At 39.5% G+C, this 16,648-nt stretch overlaps 1 protein-coding gene across 22 annotated transcripts in view; it reads left to right on the top strand.

The window, feature by feature from the left end:
• The window catches only part of ACACA (acetyl-CoA carboxylase alpha), a 274,775-nt gene that overhangs the window by 193,286 nt on the left and 64,841 nt on the right, over positions 1 to 16,648 (top strand). For all 22 annotated transcript variants that reach the window (XM_089900994.1, XM_089900995.1, XM_089901007.1 and 19 more), the window contains one exon: positions 9,547 to 9,816. In XM_089900994.1, coding sequence (XP_089757120.1) covers positions 9,547 to 9,816 — 270 coding nt within the window. The remainder of the gene's footprint in view (positions 1 to 9,546; positions 9,817 to 16,648) is intronic.

The following is a 16,648-nucleotide window of genomic DNA, read 5'->3' as shown; positions in this document are numbered from 1 at the left end:
TTAAATTCTAGTGCCATCCATGATGCTTTGAAACTGACTGGAGAGAGCGTTTGTGGGCTTGAGTTGAGTAAGGAAAGGGTTGACCATTTCTAATGCGAACAAAACCCAAATATTTTTCTAGTTTGACATTAGGCTTTTGCCTATTGTTTTACTCGATTTAACCTCAGAATAGCTTCATGAATGGGAAGCTAATTTAGATGTATTTTACTGTGCTTTTGTTTCATTCTTTTGAAATCAGTTTACCTTTTCATGCTGGGTGTGGAAATTGAGTCCATATCAGTCTTTTAGATGTGTGTTGGAAAAGAGGCATATTTGTATTGTAGCATGCTGAAGGTGAGCTCTGAAATAGACCCAAGAAAAGCAGATCTGAAAAACAGGATCATGGTCTGTGCACTGACTGTTCAAGTTATAAAAAGAGACTAATGGTCCTTGCCACCAATCTGTCCCTGAAGATGGGAGAATGTTTCTAAGTGCTTTGAGATCCTCGGCAGAAAAGTATCACATTCCACTGATTATATATAAACATTCATAATTTGCACTTACCTTATTTTTCATCAAGGACTTTAGAAAACCAATTTTGAATCTTTTTAGCCTAGCAAGATAGGAATTTCAAGTACGGAAAAAGACATATTACGGAATACATGGTAAGATAGTTTTATTTAAAATTATTGTGCACTTTTCTTCTTTTAGCCTCATTCTTAGTCAGTGTGTTTGGCTACAAGTCTTTGTCTGAAATGATCTTCAGAACCAAAGTTGAGTCCCTCATTAGAAAAATATTGAGGCTACTTTTGAAAGCTAGGTCTTGCTGCCTTGGAATTACTTCTAATGAATTCCTAACACTGTTCTTCTGGGATGTATATATTTTTCTTCAAATTCCTTCTTAATGTCTGTTATTGGAGCTGGAGAGCTCTCATCGGGTCGATTAGTTGATTTTGACTTATTTCATTAGTAGCAAACCAAGGCCCAATGAGCTTGACTGACCTTGAAAATCCTAATGCATCCCTTGGCCAACCAAAGCAGCACTTGCGGAGGGCTCCTCAGTGCCTTTCAAAAGTAAGTCCTTAAAGTTAGCCTTTAAACAAAAGGATGAACTTGCCAGCATTTTCATACATCTTAATTTTTAAGATTTTACAGAAAAAGGGTGTGATATAGTACCCTATGTCAAGAAATTTTACAGCTCCAACCAGAGGCAATAATGAACATCAGGACAGCAACAGATGACACCAGAGGATGAAGTGTAGCGTGGAGCATCAGAGTTCAACATTCGTTTACATGATTAATGGGGGAGGCTTTCTGAACTGTGGTAGGCCAGCTTGGTTAATTTCCCTATCAACCAGTCACTCCGGCACCCCATTTCTCAAATACCACTGGCTTGTACGTGCTCCATTGCATGTGTTTTTAAAAATTGGTATGTTTATTAAAGCATTGTGTGTACATGTGTAAAATTACTGTGGTTTCAAGCATATAAATAGTACAGGAAGAAACAATTCCCCTGTTTAAAATTATATTTCTAATCTTTGGTAACATTTTCAAAGAATTACCTCGGGGAAGAAAATTTTTTGCTCTAAAAATGATATTTTTCTTATCCTTTTATCGCTTTTTAGAAGGGTTGAGGTAAGTTTGTTCAGCCATTTTTGAATTATCCAAGCATGAAAAAAAGACTTTTTCAGCTGTTAAGAAAATTGTTTTCAGCTCCTTTATGTGCTCACACGACAGTAGGCAACGGAACATGATATCCAGAAGATAATACAACATGGAAGGCATTGACATTTTTTCAGCATGTTTTTTCTGAATGGCACAAATTAAGTCAAATATTGCATTGCCTTATGGTTTAAAAATACACCTTTTAAGACCTATACAGTATTTTCTAATATTTCATGATGCATTTTTTCCCCACGAGGTTCTAATATAAGTTAAAATTGTAATTATTTTTTGATAGTATCTAATTAAAAGTGAAGTATTCCATCCAACATACAAAAGGAAGGGGGAAAGGTAGCATTTTGTTATCTGTCTGAAAAGGAACTCAAGTTCATATTCCTTCTCTCTGGATCTTAGTTTTTTCATCTTCATGATGCAGATGCTGCCTGGGTCTGTTTCGGCTCTAACGTTCTAGGATTCTTTATATTTCTGCCCCAGAGCCTTGTCGGATAGTCATCTTCCCAGCATTAGCAGTAGTAGCACAATAGCTACTGGAGGCTTTGCCAGAAACACTCACCTTTTTTTAGACTTTCAGCATGGAAAATAAATAAAGCTTCAACATCTCAACCACAGTCTAACCTGTGTTTAGGTCCATATAGAAAGATATTATTACCGATGAACTCAAAGTGTGGAGATATAAGAAAGGCAGCTGTGGCAAAGATACTCCCTTTCTACTTCCCACGGCATAGCTAGACTTGAATGCTTCTTACATCCTTGAAAACAAATTCCTGTCCTGTTTTGCCCCTTAGCTTTCCCTTCAGATTTCTTTATTGAGCTTAAATATTGTTGTTTTACTTTGTGGTAGCAGCAGCTTTGGAAAGTGCAGGTGTGTACATGTGCATATGTACACTTGTACCTTCTATTCACACTGATAGTACAATTAATGTTGATGTCAATTTTGGTGTTAATTTTGGGTCATGATTAGTGTTGACACTTTGTGTCAGACTAATGGCATTTATGGGCGTCATCAGAATAAATGTTAATATTATCATGTTTTTATTATCTGTTATAGTAACATTAAACCGAGGTCCTCCCAGGAGAAAAAATACACATATGAATAGATAGATAATGCCTTTCTGTATCACTGGTGTTACTCAGTGAGAAAATGACATCTCAGGGCAGAATCCTAATCACTGTTTGGAGCATCAGAAATAATGATCACCTCTGATCGGAGGTTGTGAATAATTCATTCGGTTTGATTTTCACGTCCTGTCCAGTGATACTTTTCAAACCAAATGTGTTTCTACAGGAAAATAATGGTCCCACTTCTTATGGAAATACTGTAGCACAAATCATTTTACCCACATAAAAACAGTTAAATAAGACTGTTCTCTTCTGCTTGCCTTCTCCGCCCCATCCCCTCCTCCCTTGCCTGCGCGTGTTTATTCCAGGATCAGACTGGCCAAAGAAATATCTTCTTCCTTAGAACTTGTATAAGGAAAACAAATGTTTGTTTCTGCTGATCCTTAACTTATTCACGGTAACTCTTTTGAACCTCTTCCCTTTCTCACTTTAAGGTAATTAGTTTAGGTGGATAATCCTACACCTAAGAAGCCTGCTAATTGGAATGCTCTGTTATCAAAAATAATCTGAAATTAGATATTTTAAAAACTGATTTATGGCTATATTAATGAAACTATAATTGGCGGTAAGTCCCTAGAACCAGTTGGTTAGTCCATGCCTCTCTCGGCAAGACAATGGTCAGGGAAGAAGTCAGTGGCACTGCCAGGGACCAAAAGCCTGAGTCTGACACTCGTTAGACCATAAACCCAGCCACTCTGACAAGCCCCTTTCAGGCTACATGTTCTCACTTTGTTGCTTCCTTAGCCCTTTAGTTGTCCTTAGCCCTTAGTCCTGGAGTGTCATTTTCACTAGGTTTTATTGCATAGAAACGTTGGAGGGAGAGAGAAGCTGAAACAAGAGGATTCAGTGATGGAATTTCCTTCGGTTGTTATTTTTAAGTTAACATACAGGGCAGCTTGGCTTAGGTGAAATCAGTGAATGTCATATTCCTAATCACATTGTCACACTTGTGTATGCTTTTATATAGTGATTGCAGAATTTTCAATATAAAACCTCCATTGTGTGTATAATATAGATAGACCCCATCCATATAAAGTAATTTGACTGAAAAACTTACGGTGTCCTAATTAAATGGGAGGAAAATATGACTGTCTTCTGAAGTAATGACCCAATCCTCTGAGACAAAGCTATTCTTAGATAGAATATTTTGAACCATTTCTCCTGAATGTTGTGACCCCCTTTTTTTTTTTTCTAAATCTAACAAGGGCAGAGGAAAGCGTTTTTCAAACTAGTTTTCATCATCAGACAAAGTACTTTGCATTCAGAAACCATTTCCAGTATCAAATTCAATTTTGTCAGGTGATTAGTTGAGTTTGGTAGAGAATAATTTAAAAACACAAAGCTGGCAATGGCCGTGGCGCTTCTGCACTGGAGGAGAGCAGTTGCTGTTCTCAAGTTGCAAGCCCTCTTTCAGTGACTGGGTATAGTGGATTATTGTGTTACATGTCTTTGCAGCTGTTACAGACCTGCATCTGTTGACACCATGTGTTCCTACCCCAGACTGCTGGAAGAAATAGGGGAGCGGGTGAATTGATATCTTGCCTGCCTATCAGTGCAAACGTCCTTTTATGTACATGTTTGTAAAGCTCTTTAGCCCCCTTCAAGATGAAAGGCTCTGTATAAATATAAGCTTTTGATTTTAGTACATGTTTGGAGTACATGTGGTACAGTCCTAAATATGTATTTAGCTGATAGGCACTGTTCTTGTCTATTGTACAAATATTGACTTTAAAAGTATAAATATGTATTTAACTATCAGACCAGAAAAACACTGAGGCAGTACTTCTAAGGTAGAGATATTAATATTGTATAAACCTATATATACATATGTTTACATTATACCACATCATTGCAGAGCATTTCTTTTTAAAAAAGGAAATGATAACCCCAACAGACTAAGACAGTTCTTGATACTCTTCTCCCTTTAAGGTGAGTCTTGATTTTAAGTTTTCATATGTTTATTCCTCTCTTTAAATTTTATATAAATGTGATCTGTTGTAATATAACTAAAACTTAGAGTCAGTTCCTCTAAAACATGAGAAATATGTTGGGTTGGTGAGATTTTTTTTTTCTCCTTAAAATATTTTTTTTCACTGTGAAAATGTTCAAATGTGCACTAGAGATAATAATATAAGCTCCCATGTACCTGTTACCCAGTGAAGAAGTATTTGGTAGTTTTTTCTCCCTTTTTTTTTTTTTTTTTTTTTGTGGTACGCGGGCCTCTCACTGTTGTGGCCTCTCCCGTTGCGGAGCACAGGCTCCGGACGCGCAGGCTCAGCGGCCATGGCTCACGGGCCCAGCCGCTCCGCGGCATGTGGGATCTTCCCAGACCGGGGCACGAACCCGTGTCCCCTGTATCGGCAGGCAGACTCTCAACCACTGTGCCACCAGGGAAGCCCTCCCTTTTTAATTTATAAAATTTTTAAGTGATGAAGGCATAAACACATTAAAGAAATTTGGAAAATGGGGAAAAAATTCACAGTCCCATCATCCTAAATAATTATCATCCCATTTTGCTATGTTTCTTTATTTCCCTTCCCCCCAGCCCCCAACAAGCTTTTAGATAGAGATAGTGTGTGTATGCCTGTGTGCGTGTGTTGTAACACTTACTATAAGATTTAACATGTATTTAGTCTTCACAGCAGACTTAATACAACAGGTTATTATTACCCCATTTTACTGATGAGGAAACGCAGGCATATAGAGGTTACTAACTTACCTAAGGTTGTGTGGCTAGAAAACTGACTGAACCTCTATTCTGTCAGAGTCAGATCACATTAGATTCAGATTTGTAGAATATAGTTTCTGAGTCTGTGCCCTTGACTACCACACCGTTTTGCCTCTCAGAGTTATTATGGTATGCATGCAATTTTGTTATCCTGCTTCTTTAAATTTAGCATACATCATGGGTATTTTAAAATACTGTTCATAGTCTTCATAGCCACCATTTTATAAGGCTGAACAGAACACTAACAATGACCTCACTAGTCAATATATTCCCTCTAAAAAAGTTTTTATCATGACATTTATTTTTTCAGCTTTTTATCTTAAAATAATGTTAGATTTACAGAAGAGTTACAAAAATCATACAGAGTTCCCATTTAACCTCCATTTAACCTTCACCCAGCTTCCCCTAACATTATTCCGTTATATAACCATGCTATAATTATAAAAACTAAGAAATTAACATTGGTACAATACCATACTGTTAAATAAAATACAGACTTTGTTTTGGATTTCACCAATATTTCTACTAATGACCTTTTTCTGCTCCAGGATCCAATCCAGGGTACCACATTGCCTTTAGGTGTCAGCGACATTTATGTTTGTGTTATAATTGATGTTCATGTTTCCATATCGTTTCAGCTAAGTGCAGTGGCAGTAGTCTGGAACATACTTCCTTAATTTCTCTAGTAAATGAAATTATGTGAATCATACTTTAAAGAATAAATCATTCACACTCGGTATAGGACAAGTTACTTAAGTCCTCTGTGCCTGATTTTCTCATGGCAATAATACCAACTGTTTTTAAAATTAATAATAATAATAGCTACTATTTGAGGACTTTTATATGCCAGGCTCTGTACTAATTTAATGTGGTGTTCCTCTCAACAATCCCTCCAGAAAGATATTGTTATCCCCATTGTATAATTGGAAAAATTGAGGTTAAGGTTAAGTGACTTGTCCAAGGCTATACAGCTCGTATAAAGCTGAAATTTGAACCAAGACAGGCAGATTTTCCAGCTTAACCTCCTAACTATTATCAGTATTTATTAACATTTATAGTATAGTACAGCATGTTATAAGTGTGCAATTAATGGTAGCTATTATTCTTATTATTTTTAAAAAATAAAATATTTTAATGATATTTAGTACTGTTATTCTGTGATCCCTAGAGATAAGTCATGCACGATGTTCTAAGCTTTTGGTGTTGACTATTTTCCACGTATCATTTAAAAAATGAAATGACTGTGGAACCAGCAAGTATTTATTACTCCCATATTATGTGTAGAAATGTGTAGGAGTCCTGCTATGCACTGGAATAGATGATATGATGGTTCAAGCTGGCAAGCTAAAAGCTGTCCTAGGCCATATGTGATTAATTATCAAATGAATTCTCTATATGAAGGTCTTAGTAGGTGATCAGAAGAAAGGAGTCACTTTAGACTAGGGTAAGCTTTTCTGAGGAAATGGAATTTGAATGAACCTTTATGGAACGGGTGAGATTTGGATAGGTTGAGAGGAGAGACAAAGGCAAACTTTGTATGTTAGAGTTAATATAGTAGATTACTGCTTCTAATAGTTTTTCATCAATCCCATAGGTAATATTTTCTTAATTTTGTATGTGGGGACATTGAAGCTCGATAAAGTTAAGTGAATTTCCCAAGGTCACACAGTTAATAAGTGGTAGGGCTTAGATGTGGATCCAAGTTTGTTTGACTCCCAAGCCCACGTTCACCATTGTGTATCCCGTCATTTGATGAGCAGTAAAATCTAATTTTTAATATAAATTGAGCAACAGATTCTTCCTTAGAGATTTATCCATTGTGCTTATTCAAAACTTAATCTCACTGAGGAATGAGAGGCAACTTAGTTGCCACAGAGCAACTAAGCCCGTGCACCACAAGTACTGAGCCTGCGCTCTAGAGCCCGCGAACCACAACTACTGAGCCCACGAGCCACAACTACTGAAGCCCATGTGCCTAGAGCCCGTGCTCCACAACAAGAGAAGCCACCACAATGAGAAGCCCGCTTACCGCAAGAGTAGCCCCCGCTCGCTGCAACTAGAAAAAGCCTGCGCACAGCAACGAAGACTGAGCGCAGACAAAAATAAATTCATTAATTAATTTTTTAAAAAGTACTACTAATAATTAGAAGTCAATATTGCAAGCATAATGACCTGGCCAATTGCTGAACTGACTGCCCAAGTGACACAGAGTCCCCAGGTAATAGCAAAAGATAAGAGTGTTATTTGTTTGTCCAGTGCCACATAGGCACAGTGTTTGCATTCGCATGCAAACGCTAAAGTAGATTCTTCTGGGCTTGTATCTAAGCTACTCTGGCCTAGGTGGCTAAAGTTAATATGTCATAAAATTTGGTGTAGAGCCCAATCTTCCTAACTACAAATGCATGTAGAGGAAATAGCTTTTCCTTCCTGAAAAACAAAAGAGATGTTGGATTAGAGGGCCACGTGAGAAGGCAGTTAAAATATTTTTCCGCACGTGGGCATCATATTGATCAGCTTCTTAAACACTATGACCAAAATTATCCCGATATCTGGAGTTTCTCTGTGCTGTTTTTTGGATGATCTGTTTCTTCTTCCTTTTCTCTGTCTTTAATGAGCAGATAGAGTAATACTGCCTTACCTCAGAAGGTGATTGGATTTTTTTTCTATGTATTATATCGATTTTGATTTGTATTTGGCCAGTGGTATATATTAAATAGCTTATATCTATCTGTAGGTGTTTCATATATATATATTTCTTAATGCTGAGAATCACAAATAGCTGTGTGGAAAGCTTCAACCAGCCTGATTACAGTGGATGTGCAATTGGATTGAGAAATGTGTACTCAGAGCTTATGATCACTGGCCCGGTTGAGTCTGGGTGATGCATGTGGCTTTCCAGGGATGCTGCTATTTACATCTGTTCATGGCCCTTCTTGATGGCTGGCTCCGCAATGAGGTGATATGCAGCAGCCCAGGGATGAGGGACCAAGGCTGCAGATGTGGCTGGGCTCCATTAGGCAGGACCAGGAATGCTCGTCTGGTAGGCTTTGTGTTTGGGGGCGAGTGGTGGTGGTGGGAAGCGGGGGAGACAGAAAGAAACAGGAAAAAAAAAGAATGGAAAGCATTACTTATCTAGGCATAGGGAAACAGACAGGCAGACATGAAAAACTGCAGCCGTTAACTGGGGAATGAGTGAGTAGAAAAGAAAGGGCACTAGCGAACAAACAAGTAGAAGGAATGACTAGTTCTCATATAGAAGGGGATTAAAAGAGGAGAGGGCTGTGAGGGTTTGGGAAGAGACATGTCACCCCTGCCTATTAAGTCAGTATCATTTATTTGTGTGGCTGGCCAGATGCTACTGAACAGTGCGCAGAGATTTATATATATCATAGTGCAGCATGAGGTTGGTTACTTGCATCCTTTGGTGTTCTAGTGTTGGGAGAAATCAGCAAGAGATGGTCACAAGGATGCAGTGTTGAGCTACAGCAAATTCTTGCAGAAATGGAAGATACCTGAAGCAAGCCTGTAAAGAATGTTGCTATTATTTCTGTCAAATATTAGAGGACAATAAAAGGACCCAGGGTTGTAAAAGTTGTATAGTCCATGAGAGGCAGTCCTCTTTCTGTTCTCCTGTGTGTTAAAGATTTCTTGGAAAGAATCTCACAAACAATATCTTAGTAGACAGGGTAGTAAGGTAGGGCATCCTGGATTTAATTCCCAGTGCCCCAGTATTCTTCCACACATAGCCTGAGTGCATTTAGACTTTGGTTTTTCCATCTTCTTCGAACAGACCCAGAGAAGAAATTGAGACAACTGTGAAATACATATACAGTAAACCAGCTATTCTCAACATAATCTTGGAGAAGTATGCTAGAATATTTGTTCTAGTTTCCCGCAGGGAGCTGGGCTCTTTAGCAATGCATATCTTTACCTGAAGGTTGTGTCTATGTGCAGTCTGATATCTTCAAGTAAACTGAAAAATAATTCTGCATGTAAGAAGCTTGTATTTATTTGTTTGTTTGTTTATGCCTTTGCAGATTGGCATGGTAGCTTGGAAAATGACCCTTAAAAGTCCAGAATATCCAGAAGGCCGAGATATCATTGTTATTGGCAATGATATCACATACCGAATTGGGTCCTTTGGACCCCAGGAGGATTTGCTGTTTCTCAGAGCTTCTGAGCTTGCCAGGGCAGAGGGCATCCCACGCATCTATGTAGCAGCCAACAGTGGAGCAAGAATTGGACTGGCAGAGGAAATTCGTCATATGTTTCACGTAGCCTGGGTAGATCCTGAGGATCCTTACAAGGTACAGACTAAGAAAAGATAATACTTCAAGTTACCATATGGGTGTGCGCGCGCGCGTGTGTGTACGTGTGTAGAGAGAGGTAGATGTTTTTTTTGCTTTTATAAATTTATTTATTTATTTATTTTTGGCTGCATTGGGTCTTTGTTGCTGCGCGCGGGCTTTCTCTGGTTGTGGCGAGCAAGGGCTACTCTTCATTGTGCTGCGTGGGCTTCTCATTGTGGTGGCTTCTCTTGTTGCAGAGCACAGGTTCTAGGCACACGGGCTTCTGTAGTTGTGGCGCGTGGGCTCAGTAGTTGTGGCTCGCGGGCTTAGTTGCTCCGTGGCATGAGGGATCTTCCCGGACCAGGGCTCGAACCCATGTCCCCTGCGTTGACAGGTGGATTCTTAACCACTGCGCCACCAGGGAAGCCCAAAATATATACCTTTAAATTATTCTACTTTGGCTTCCAAGACTTATGGTCAGTCATCAGCAGAATCTCTCATATCCTCAGCTTCTTCTCTGATTGTTCTCTAATCTTGCTCTACTTGAAACCTGCCTGTCCTCTGAAGACTCTTCTTCCCCTGTAGCCCTCTTAAATGGTGACTGGTTTCTCTTTCCCTTGTACCACTGAGCCTGGAGGAAAATAGCTTCTTGCTAGTGCCTCACTGCTACTTCCAGACCCTCTTCCCTCCCTTCTCTCTGAAAACCCCTGTCTTTGAATCTCATGTCATCAGACTGTGCCGCACCATCACTGCTCCTTATTATAGTGTTCCCTACCCTTTGGCCACTCCCTCTTCTTTGCATCTTTTAGTTGCTGGCACATTGTCACCCTCTCCAGTACTACTAGTCCTGTTATCATTCTTGACGATTGCTATATATACATAGATGATTCATCCCATTATCTAGCCTCTTGGATCCTTGACTTCCTCTCCCCCCCAGTGGTCCTATCCTACATCCCAGATCAGCCTCTCATTCCCCATAATGTCAGCTTCAAGCATCCCTTCCTTTGCCATTTCTCCGTCCTATCTTTCCAGCTCACTCTCTTTAGTACCCCAAGTCCAATAATCCTCTGCACTCACCAAGACCTACAACTATTGATCCTGCCACCTATCTTCTACTCTTCACTCCCTCCTTACATACTCATTTTATTCCTATCCAGCCTTAAATCCAAAGTCTACCATAGGCTAATGATCGTAATCACTACCTTTCCCATGCCTTCAATTTCTTTGCTTTTTCTCTTCATTCTGCTTACTCCGTGTCTGTACAGAAACCTTGTTTAAATCCAACTCTCTCCATCTACTCCTTTTCCCTCACCTGCATAGCTGAACACTGATGGAGAAAAATACACAGTGCTGTTGACTGGTCTTACTTTAAATTCAAGCTTACCAACCTCCTGATTGACAGTTTGACATCTCTCTCCTCAAACCTCCAACACCCTCTTCCTTCATCCTCACTCTTAGCTGATGATGTTGCTTCCCAATTCACTGAGAAAATGGAAGCAGTTAGAAGAGAGCCTCCACGTGCTCCTGTATATCTGCATCTGTGCTCTTACTCTCCGCCTTCTCTCCTGTACTTTGATGAACGGTCCCTGCTTCTGTCTAAGGCCAATCCCGCTATGCTTGACCCTTTTCCTTATTGCCAACTTAAGGATGTAGATCAAAACTTCTCCCCCTTCTTTCTTACATCATCACTTTTTCCCTCTCTATTAAATATACTCCTTTTTTAGCACACAGACACTTACCCCTCCAGTCACTAACCCTACCCCATTTTTTCCTTCCCTTTACAGCAAGACTTCTTAAAAGAGTTTCTCTTCTTGCTGTTTTCAGATACTCTTCTCCCTCCCATCCCCTCTGGAACCCATATCAGTTCCCCTTGCACCCTCACCATGCCATCAGAGCTGCTTTTGTCAAGGTCGCCATTGATTCCATATTGTTAAAATCTGAATCTCACCTATTTGACGTTTCAGCAGTATTCCATGTGGTTGGTTACTCCTTCATCCTTGAAATACTTTCTCCTCTTGGTTTCCAGGAACCTACAGTCTCCTTTTTACCCCCCGCCCCAGCCACTCTTTCTCAGTTTCCTTTGCTGCCTTTTACATCTTTAAATGTAAGAGTGTCAGGGGATGATGGAAATATTCTATATTTTGATTGTGGTGGCGATTACACACAAGTGTATACATTTGTCAGAACTCATCAAACTACAACACTTAAAACTGATGGATTTTATTGCACGTAAATTATGCTTCAGTAAAATTCATTTTAAAAGTATATGGGAATCCTTCTCAAACTCTTCCAGAATATAGCAGAGGGAGGAACACTCCCAAATTCCTTCTACGAGGCCACCATCACCTTGATACCAAAACCAGACAAGGATGTCACAAAGAAAGAAAACTACAGGCCAATATCACTGATGAACATAGATGCAAAAATCCTCAACAAAATACTAGCAAACAGAATCCAACAGCACATTAAAAGGATCATACACCATGATCAAGTGGGGTTTATTCCAGGAATGCAAGGATTCTTCAGTATACGCAAATCTATCAATGTGATAAACCATATCAACAAATTGAAGGAGAAAAACCATACGATCATCTCAATAGATGCAGAGAAAGCTTTCGACAAAATTCAACACCCATTTATGATAAAAACCCTGCAGAAAGTAGGCATAGAGGGAACTTTCCTCAACATAATAAAGGCCATATATGACAAGCCCACAGCAAACATCATCCTCAATGGTGAAAAACTGAAAGCATTTCCACTAAGATCAGGAACAAGACAAGGTTGCCCACTCTCACCACTCTTATTCAACATAGTTTTGGAAGTTTTAGCCACAGCAATCAGAGAAGAAAAGGAAATAAAAGGAATCCAAATCAGAAAAGAAGAAGTAAAGCTGTCACTGTTTGCAGATGACATGATACTATACATAGAGAATCCTAAAGATGCTACCAGAAAACTACTAGAGCTAATCAATGAATTTGGTAAAGTAGCAGGATACAAAATTAATGCACAGAAATCTCTGGCATTCCTATATACTAATGATGAAAAATCTGAAAGTGAAATAAAGAAAACACTCCCATTTACCATTGCAACAAAAAGAATAAAATATCTAGGAATAAACCTACCTAAGGAGACAAAAGACCTGTATGCAGAAAGTTATAAGACACTGATGAAAGAAATTAAAGATGATACAAATAGATGGAGAGATATACCATGTTCTTGGATGGGAAGAATCAACATTGTGAAAATGACTCTACTACCCAAAGCAATCTACAGATTCAATGCAATCCCTATCAAACTACCACTGGCATTTTTCACAGAACTAGAACAAAAAATTTCGCAATTTGTATGGAAACACAAAAGACCCCGAATAGCCAAAGCAATCTTGAGAACGAAAAAAGGAGCTGGAGGAATCAGGCTCCCTGACTTCAGACTATACTACAAAGGTACAGTAATCAAGACAGTATGGTACTGGCACAAAAACAGAAAGATAGATCAATGGAACAGGATAGAAAGCCCAGAGCTAAACCCACGCACATATGGACACCTTATCTTTGATAAAGGTGGCAGGAATGTACAGTGGAGAAAGGACAGCCTCTTCAATAAATGGTGCTGGGAAAACTGGACAGGTACATGTAAAAGTATGAGATTAGATCACTCCCTAACACCATACACAAAAATAAGCTCAAAATGGATTAAAGACCTAAATGTAAGGCCAGAAACTATCAAACTCTTAGAGGAAAACATAGGCAGAACACTCTATGACATAAATCACAGCAAGATCCTTTCTGACCCACCTCCTAGAGTAATGGAAATAAAAACAAAAATAAACAAATGGGACCTAATGAAACTTCAAAGCTTTTGCACAGCAAAGGAAACCATAAACAAGACCAAAAGACAGCCCTCAGAATGGGAGAAAATATTTGCAAATGAAGCAACTGACAAAGGATTAATCTCCAAAATTTACAAGCAGCTCATGCAGCTCAATAACAAAAAAACAAACAACCCAATCCAAAAATGGGCAGAAGACCTAAATAGACATTTCTCCAAAGAAGATATACAGAATGCCAACAAACACATGAAAGAGTGCTCAACATCACTAATCATTAGAGAAATGCAAATCAAAACTACAATGAGATATCATCTCATACCAGTCAGAATGGCCATCATCAAAAAATCTAGAAACAATAAATGCTGGAGAGGATGTGGAGAAAAGGGAACACTCTTGCACTGCTGGTGGGAATGTGAATTGGTTCAGCCACTATGGAGAACAGTATGGAGGTTCCTTAAAAAACTACAAATAGAATTACCATATGACCCAGCAATCCCACTACTGGGCATATACCCTGAGAAAACCAAAATTCAAAAAGAGTCATGTACCAAAATGTTCATTGCAGCTCTATTTACAATAGCCCGGAGATGGAAACAACCTAAGTGCCCATCATCGGATGAATGGATAAAGAAGATGTGGCACATATATACAATGGAATATTACTCAGCCTTAAAAAGAAACGAAATTGAGCTATTTGTAATGAGATGGATAGACCTAGAGTCTGTCATACAGAGTGAAGTAAGTCAGAAAGAAAAAGACAAATACCGTATGCTAACACATATATATGGAATTTAAGAAAAAAAAAATGTCATGAAGAACCTAGGGGTAAGACAGGAATAAAGACGCAGACCTACTGGAGAACGGACTTGAGGATATGGGGAGGGGGAAGGGTGAGCTTTGACAGGGCGAGAGAGAGTCATGGACATATACACACGAACAAACGTAGTAAGGTAGATAGCTAGTGGCAAGCAGCCGCATGGCACAGGGATATTAGCTCGGTGCTTTGTGACAGCCTGGAAGGGTGGGATAGGGAGAGTGGGAGGGAGGGAGACGCAAGAGGGAAGACATATGGGAACATATGTATATGTATAACTGATTCACTTTGTTATAAAGCAGAAACTAACACACCATTGTAAAGCAGTTATACCCCAATAAAGATGTTTAAAAAAAAAAAAAGTATATGGGAATTGTTGGTGACCTCTAATAAATACAGTATTTCTTTTGGGGGTGATGGAAATATCCTGGAATTAGATAGCGGTGGTGGTTACACAGCATCTGAATATACTAAAAACTACTGAACTGTACGCTTTAAAATGGCCAGTTTTATGTTATGTGAATTTTATCTCATTTTTTTTAAATTATAAAAAAAAATGTGAATGGGGACACATGTCAGTGCCACAGAGGCTGTGGCAGGACCAAGAAGTCTAGGACTTCCCAGCCTCAACCCCACAGGGCCCAGTGCCCTCTCACCTGGTGCTGTGGCAGGATAGCTTGTATGGAAGGTGAGGTAAGAAGGAAAACAAAAAGGTGTTTTAGGGCTTGGTCCCTGGACCTCTCCTCTTTTCTATATTCACCTTCCCTTGGTGATCCAGTCTTAAAGCTTTAAATTCCATCTATGAACTGATAAACTTCCAAATTTATATCCTGCCCCTGAACTTCAGATTCATGTATCCAGACTCAACATCTCTACCTGCACATCTGCCTAAACGTAGCTTCTAATATTCTTCCTTAAATCTGTTCTTCCCACAATATTCTCTGTCTCAATAAATGATACCTCTATTCCTCATTTAAGTAAAAGACCTTGGAGTTATCCTTGACCTCTCTTTCTCATATCCCACTTCCTCTCTGTCAATAACTCATGTGTACATCCTGACCTTCAAAATATATCCAGAATCCACCCATCTCTGAGCACTTCCACTGCTACACAGTAGTCCAAGTCCCTGCCACCTCTTACTGCATTTATTGCATTGTTTCCTAATTGACATTCCTGCTTCTGGCCTTGCCCCTACCCCTACCCAAAGTCTACTGTCAATAGAAAATGGAATGATCCACTTAAATGTAAATCAGATCACAACTCAAAACTTTCCTCTGATTAAAACCCTTTAAAGGGCTTCCCTGGTGACGCAGTGGTTGAGAATCTGCCTGCCAATTCAGGGGACACGGGTTCGATCCCTGGTCTGGGAAAATCCCACATGCCGCGGAGCAACTAAGCCCGCGCACCACAGCTACTGAGCCTGCGCGTCTGGAGCCTGTGCTCCGCAACAAGAGAAGGCCGCGACGGTGAGAGGCCTGCGCACCGCGATGAAGAGTGGCCCTTGCTCACCGCAACTAGAGAAAGCCCTCGCACAGAAACGAAGACCCAACACAGCCAAAAATAAATAAATAAATTCATTTTTAAAAATATATATATATATATCTTTAAAAAAAAAAATAAAACCCTTTAAAGGCTTCCCAGCTCACTCAAGTGAGGGCCAGAAACCATACAGTTACCTGCAAGGCCCTCCCTAGGTTGGCCTTCCAGTACCACTCCGTTCTTGTTCTCTTGCTGCTCCCACCTGATTCCACACTGTGGCTCTACCAGCCTTTTCACTGTTTCTTGAGCCTGCTGGACACACTCAGCAGCTTCACACTTGTGGTTCCTTCTGCCTGAATGCTTTTCCCCCAAATATCCTCATGTCTCATTTCCTCAGCTCTTCAGGTCTTGGCTCAAATGACATTTTCATTAAAGCCTTCCCTGGCTATTCTTCTAAAAGTTCAACTCTGCCAACTCTCCTGTCTCCTTCCTCTATTTTATTTTTTCCTTAAACATTATTCCCATTAACACTGTATGCTTAACTTATTTATTTTGTGTATTTTCTGACTCGCCTACTAGAAGATGAGTTGTACAAGGCCAGGAATTTTTGCCTGTTTTGTTCCTTTCTGTTTGTTCTGTGTCTTAAACAGTATCTTGCACATAATAGGCACTCAGTAAATATGTGCTGACAGACATACTACTGACGCTCAGTGCTACAGGGCATTCTC

The sequence above is a fragment of the Delphinapterus leucas genome, chromosome 19 (assembly GCF_059928025.1).
Source record: "Delphinapterus leucas isolate spDelLeu-1000000601 "Yukka" chromosome 19, BTC_Dleu_Yukka2, whole genome shotgun sequence".
Lineage (NCBI taxonomy): Eukaryota > Metazoa > Chordata > Mammalia > Artiodactyla > Monodontidae > Delphinapterus > Delphinapterus leucas.
Note: the sequence above shows the minus strand (reverse complement) of the source record. Positions and strands in the feature narration are given on the sequence as shown.